The 7363-nt window shown below is 40.3% G+C and overlaps 1 protein-coding gene across 2 annotated transcripts in view; it reads left to right on the top strand.

Annotated features, from left to right (window-relative positions):
• The first annotated feature begins 213 nt into the window (after positions 1-213).
• Positions 214-7363, top strand: part of LOC104964908 (cell surface glycoprotein MUC18) — a 31219-nt gene continuing 24069 nt past the window's right edge. For both annotated transcript variants that reach the window (XM_010793808.1, XM_010793806.1), the window contains exon 1: positions 214-427. In XM_010793808.1, coding sequence (XP_010792110.1) covers positions 364-427 — 64 coding nt within the window. In that variant the 5' untranslated portion in view covers positions 214-363. The remainder of the gene's footprint in view (positions 428-7363) is intronic.

Below are 7363 nucleotides of genomic sequence, written 5' to 3'. Positions count from 1 at the left end.
GAACCCGTGTTTCGAACTCGTGTAACTTTTTCACCCACATTTATAAGCCACATAATAGCTGAGACAGAGATATTTAAAACAAATAATGTGTGGAGAGAAAATTACGAATTTCAGCTCGACAGAACGAGCCATACAAAAGGACATAGATTCATTTTTTTTACAGTGTAGGTCCTCCTGTCTGCCCCTCCTTCATCATCTGCCTCCCCGCGCTGCACCGCCGCTCCTCTCTGCCTCTCACACAGTTTTCCAGGAGGACCAGCCGCTGTCAGACTCCCTGCACACACACAAACACACACACACACACACTCACAAACTCACACACACCCACCCCGGCACGGACAGTTGTACAGCCGACCAACAACCATGGCTGCACGGGACACTTCCTTTCTGCTCATCGGACTTCTGGTCCTCTTTCACACCTGGGGAGGTGAGTGCAGCAGAACATGTTTGATACGCGATACGTGCAACTCTCGCGGTTGGACTGAAGTTGGTGGCAAAAATGTTGGTGTTTTAAACTAGCCTACCTTTATGTCACAATGAATCACACGAAGAGGAACACTAATGTACACCCCGAGACAGACTTTTTTTTGAATGAACCGTGTCATATTGAAATAATGGGACTGCATTGAGTGTGATGAAGTGAAGTAGACTACAGACGAACATACTGTGCTGAGGTATTGCGACTGAAACAACTTGCAGAATTCAACTTTTCATCATTTATGTCGGGTGCAGAAACATTTTAAGAGACTTTAGGGAACTCTAGAGGTGTCAGGTCAACTGTTGCCTGCAGAGAAACTTTGCTCATATCGCCCTGCTCCATACTGTAGGTGAAGCCCCTGTATACACTGTGAGACTGCACAGTCCCCACTTGCTTACATTACTTTTGTGTAAAAATCTACCCACCAATGGTAGTAAACCCTTCCAACCTCTGCAGCCCTATGTTGATGTGTGGTTTTTCAACTTCCTTATCTTGTGAAAGTCCTCACAGAAAGCAGATTTTATATGGATGATAGGCCTACTGTTATTTATAAAGAAATTATAACAAGAAACAATAACTTGAAGGCTGTGGCTAAATACACTACCTAAAAAGTTTATTGAACACTATTTAAGTAATTTTGCCATTTTATAAATGCCTTTGCATTGTGGGTCTGATATTGGATTGCCGATTCTTAACAATGAAAATGTTTTGGAATATTTGTTGTACCTGTTGTGAATAGTTATCATTGTTGGACGCCTAAACTGTAAAACATCTTAATTGAAATGATCCTTATGTTACGTCATACTTTGCTCTATTTGCATGGTGGTAGGTTTGAATAGTTTGCTGCATGTATTTTTAGCCACTGACATCCACAGAGGTCCGGTTGTAGTCAGAGAGCTCCGTCTGCTTTCTGTCAGCTCTGATCAAGTGGCTCAGGCAGCAAACTGTTTCTATCACACACACACACACACACACACACACACACACACACACACACACACACACACACACAGTCAAACACATTCCCGCCCTGAAGTCCAGCTCTCAGAGCACAGGTATTAAAAATTGCAGTTTGTCATCAGACTACCACTTTAAATCAGCTGCGTGATACTATACTGTACAAAAGTTGGATGGCACCTTGTGATATGCATGATGACGTGCAGATGAATGTTTATTTTTAGAAGAGTGCATGTGATAGATTTATATGTTTGGTATGTGGGTGAGAGAGGCATGCCCCCTCAGCCTTCCACCTACAGTTAATTTCAACAACTTTTTGTTTGTTTAAACAAGACAGATCAATGTGCTTTTGTACCCCAAATCCTTCCTCTTGTAAGCAGGACTTCCCTCCTTGCTTCCCACTCTCCCCACGTCTTTACCATTCCTTACCCCTGTTTGTCCTCGACAACATAAGCGTTTCCCCGCCTCGTCCATGCATTGTGCTGATCTCCTGTTAAAGTTCAGCCCGACCATTGTCCGGGATCTTACCCAACTCCTTCTGCTCTTATCAGGTCCATTTCCTGTGCTACTCCTTCTCTGGTTTTGTTCCGGCGCTGGTGCCCATCTGCTTTTATCCACATCTGCCCTGCTGTTTATTGTCTTACATTTTCTACCAAATAAGCATAGATCATTGACCAGAGGAAGACATTTTGATCTTATCAATATTTGGCTGCAAATTATCGTTGACTATTTTTCGTACATAAATCAAATATTCAGTTTAATGACAAAAAATTGCAATCACATCTTCACAGTCAGATTTATAATTGTTTTTGTCATGACTAACCAACAGCCCACAATACAAATATTGGTTTACCAGCCAATATAAGGTATTTTCCCTGAAGCATTACCTAAACAATTATCAAAATTGCTACAGATTAACTTTTTGTTTATCGATTAATCTACCAATTGGCAAAAACACAGCCGTAATAGTGACTTTTAAATGATTATCATCTCAAGCATTTGCTGATGATGTTTAAAATCCACTCAAGACGCTCTTTTGGAACACACCCATGCCATGTATGTGCACATGCAGCACAAATGAGTGCTATTGTATCTTTACCATATCTCCGTCTCAGCCCTCTATGACATCATAGGAAAGATGGACATGCTGTTCCTCTGCAGTGTTGACCCCAGATAAGGATACTATTCACTTCCTGTGACTTCAGCTAATCAAGCCGGGCCAAAGAGCAGCGTCGTTAGACCCTGCTCATTTAAAGGTCATCACTTTTTGCCTGGTCTAGGCGCCATGCTTCCGTTTCATGTTCTCAAAACAACTGCTGCTCTTCAGAAGAAGCGGGCCGGTCACAGACAATAAATGCCCTTGTTGTGTTTCGACCGCAGAGCATAGAAAATTGAGGCCCAGTAATCTAACAGAGCATCATTATAGCAGAAAGGGCTTCAAATGGAAGTATCTAAATTCAGACCTCTTTTCCGTAAGAGGTTCTGCTTTATATAAGCAGAACCTTACTAAGACTATTTGAGGACACGTTTATTAATTTCTGACATAAATATTACATATTCTTCATCAACTAACGGAAGTAAACATTGTGCCCAGAAAACAGGTCCTTGTTTGGAGGAAGTTTGTCACAGGCACATGCTATCTTATCTTTGTCCTGAATTAAAGCTTTGAGCTGTTCCAGCGCTCTGTTTATGTGTTCCCAAGTAACAGACCTCAGGACAGCACAACGAAAAGGAGCAGTCCCACACTGTTTTCAATCTGGGGCACGACGGTGCTTCATCAATCAGGGGATGTCTTCAATTGTTTTGTTGAATTTACTTTTGTTAGGATTAGTGTAACATAATCCAGATCTTCAGGGAAACCTGGAAAGGAAACTGTACAAAGGCTAGAGAATATCTGCGTTGTATAAAAGAATAATGTGAGAAAAACAGGAAGTCCTAATATCTTTTATGGGTTTTAAAGCCTATGTTTTGTGGATGTATACCTCATTGAAAGACGTTGTTGTTCCCTGCTTATGCTCTGGTGTGACCTCCGCTCTTTCATTTCTGCCAATGATGAGATCAACTGAAATGTTGTGTGCTATTATCAGGTAATCCAGACAGTAATCACCACTTGTGGCCACAGCTGTTGCTGTTCAGACAAATTGACATAGGCTGGCTTTATAAAGGTCACTGCTATATTATTACTGTAGTAATGCCGTAACCTTATAATAGATATTGGCAGCAATGTCTAGCCCTCAGAATTAGAACATATGTATTGGTCATTACATAGATATTAGAGATGCAAAACATATACAATTAAACCAAGTTTGGTGTAAAACTTTAAAGTGTAAAGAAAGAAGAGATTCAGGCAGTCTTATTTTCCTTCCACCAGTAGTTTGGTAATAAGCGAATGAATAGGCCTGGTTTGTGTGGGAACTGGCAATGGAGGCTTGTCCTGTCGACAAGGATCCACGATTACATGCGTCTGTAATGGATTTGTTAATGTTTGTGGTTGTGACTCTGGCCTTCTGAAGAAACTTGTTTATCTGCTCTATAGCACTCTCACATGCAGATTTCCAGTTTGATAAAAGCTCTTAGACTTGAACAAATCATCAATACCTTAGTGGTGTTGTTGAATGAATGGTAAGGTTTTAAGTATAATGAAGGAAAATGTGCTGAAAGTTAAAACATACTAAAACAGAGTGTTAAACCATGAAAGCAGAATAAATGCTGCATTTATGTGAGGTGTTTTTTCTTTTGTTGGGAAAAGCGGCCTCTCTGCTGAACTATATAATGGGTTAAGGCTTTGCACTTGGGAGCATGAATTGTAGAAGCAAAGGGTTTCCTTTTACTGTTTGTTCTTCCTATTGATGTGAATAACATCCATTATCACCATTACCTGGGTCAATATAGGGAACCAGTGATGGACAGGGCGGGGGGGGGGCTGTGCTGGTGCAGAAAGCTTCCAGGACTTTGTGCTGTTGTCATCAGGGCCAGTTTGTGTGCGCTCAGCGAGTAGCAGAAAAGTATTGTTTGTATGAAGTAGCTCAAGCAAAGAAAAACGTCTTGTTGACTGATAGCTTAATCTCAACAGTTTTTGTTGCCAAAGCGTGTGGTCTCACACTTGTTAACTGCGTAAAAGGAAGGAAGGAAATTCATTTTCTTCCTTGTTCAGTCTTACAAAAACATTGCTTTCGTTTTACACATTTTGGCTTGAAATTGACACACAACTGCAGGGGGAATGTTTTTTCTTTTTACAATTGCCACTGAATAATTGCTTTCACAAAATACAGTTTTTTTTTATTTGTCCAGTTTCAATGCTTCTTGCAACACAGTTTGGTTTGATAAGAAACACACCACCAGTGATGTCCAACAACAAGACTTAACACAATACCAACCAGATATGCAATGAGGCATTTGATCTATATTAAAGAACCTTAACACACATTGGAAAGTTAAATGTAGTTGATGTTTTGCTTAATTGTTGACTGCAGGCTCAATCCATTATTTTTGGACTGTATAGAAATCACCTTTAGCTCCTTTAGCTGAAGAGCCAATTCTCCTCTGAGTGTCACTACTTACTGCTGCTCTCACAGCCTTTGAAGTTCCCCATCAGACGGACAGCTGCGTACACCTGGCGCCTCCCAGGCCTGTCAAAACGCACGCACGCACGCACGCACGCACGCACGCACGCACGCACGCACACACACACAACCTTTATAAACCTAAACCTGTACAATGTGGGACATAAATCATGGTTAAAGCTGTCTTATAGGTCCCACAATAAAATAGAAGAAATTGTTAAATAGTTTATCTCCGTGACCTCCGGCCTCTTTTTGTATTGTAATGAGAGAGGTTAAGAGGTCAATGTGGTGCTTTCAACGCTACTTGAGTCAAAATGAAGGAAAATACAAACAGGATGGAGGGTTTTGTTGCCTCTACGGATGCTCAGTTAAGTGTTTTGCAGGTTTGAACCTTTTACTCTCTGTAGGAAAGCAGGATGCAGGCTCACCCGTTGTCTTTCTGACGTATTGATTTAAAGCACAGTTTACTAGAAGAGTATTACAGGACTGTTTATGTGGTCCCGCCATTTGGAAGTCATTTAAATGCTGTTTTTATGAAGCTGGCAGGAACAACAAATCTTAAATGCTCTCCCTATCAAACTGTCAGGTGCTGCTTGGGCAAGGCACTAAACCCCAAAGGGTCTTTAAGTTCAAACCAGTGTGATGCATGCTACACAAGAATATGAAATGCAGTGCAGTTATTGATGAAGCGACTATGAACGAATTGGAGGAAAAGCACTTTGTCGTCACTTCCTTGCCGGTTGTAAATGTAATATAAATAGTTGTTCTTTTATTCTTCCAGATTATCTGCGAGAGCTCTGCACACTTTTGAGTGCAGCGAGGTTACTAATATAATAATAATAATATCTCTTCAAAATGGGATGTCTTGCTAGTTACACTAGGGTCTCGGTTAGAACAACAAACCAAGCCAAACCCTATAATGTTGCATAAGCCCTGAAGTGAACTCTAAACCTTCAGCGGGTTTCTTTTCTGCAGACAAATTGGGAAAACTCTCATCGGCCAAAAACATCAACATTACTGAGGAGGCTTCTGAGATTATGTGAGACGGCAGAGAGGTGAAGCCTACTGGTAATAGGTCAAAGGAGCAATTCATGGTGGTGATTTAATACTTTAATTATTTTTGTGTATTATTATCTCCAAATGCAGTGCAGACTTAAATATTCTTTTTTTTTTGGTTTGTCTGTTGGCTCACAATTATACGCATGAGTAATAATAATTACAATTATAATTACATATGAGGAAGTGCAATTTTTGTTCAGAAAGGGTTTTGGTTGTTATTTTCCTTACTTTCTGTCAGGCACTTAGTTAGAAGAGGTTGTTAAAGGTTTAAGGTTTAAGTTGTTTAAGTTGTTTAAGGGTCCAGACAGCTGCCCTGTAACTGGTGTTGATGAGCCAGGAGGGAAGCAGCTTTACAAACAAACTCTGTGAAGCTTAACTCTAATAAAGAATCGGCCTGCAATAATTATCACTCAGTCTCTTTGTGTTAAATATTTTGATTATAACTTTGTTTCTAGGTGGATACAAGTTCAAACCTATATCAGTACACAACAATTCTTTTTTTTTTTTTTTTAAGATTCCGGCTTTCTGAAATGTCTGTGCCAGGCATCTATCTACATTAGAGTTAAGATCAGAGAATCCTCTCACTTATGGCGATACACTTTAAAGTATTGTTGGGGTCAGAAAGCTCAATCCCTTGGTTTGGGTGATGGAAACCTTGTGATAAAACCCAAAGGCTCCTGCATGAGAGTCAGATGAGCTACTGGCCCTTTCCAAACTCTTACTTTTTGCCTATGAGCTTTAAGAGCATATTTACTCCCGCATCTTGAACGTTGGCGTAAACTCATGGGGTGCAATGTCATCCAACTTGGTTGAACAGTAAATCCTGTATACTGGACAATCATTTCTACAAATAAACATATTGACGTACTTACAAGAAAGTTAATTTCTACAATGCAATCTATGTACAGTTGTTACTCCCTCACTCTTTAAATATCAAGACATTTATTTTAGTCATATGAGCAGTTCTTAACTGTGAAAGACAAGCATTTCCGATTTTGAGTCTACTGTACTAACCCTTTCACAAACGTCATAGATCTGGCATTTTGTCTGGGAAATACCTTATTTTTCTCTCACTCTATTTCAAAGGTTGTATAGTGGCCCCCAGATGAGCCAGCTGTTCCTTTTTGTCAGTCACAGCGACTCCGATTTCGGAACCATGGTTTCTACATGGTGGTTTAGCTTAAAGAAATAGTGATCATTCTTAGGGGTTTCAGGGGTGTGGAGTTTTACAGAAATGTTGAAATACACATCATTCACGCTGTCAGATGGGTTAAGGGATGTGTGAAATATGGGAAATATGTGTATT

The sequence above is a fragment of the Notothenia coriiceps genome, unplaced genomic scaffold, assembly GCF_000735185.1.
Source record: "Notothenia coriiceps isolate Sejong01 unplaced genomic scaffold, NC01 NC01_scaffold00037244, whole genome shotgun sequence".
Taxonomy (NCBI): Eukaryota; Metazoa; Chordata; class Actinopteri; order Perciformes; family Nototheniidae; genus Notothenia; species Notothenia coriiceps.
This window is presented reverse-complemented; position numbering and strand designations above follow the sequence as displayed.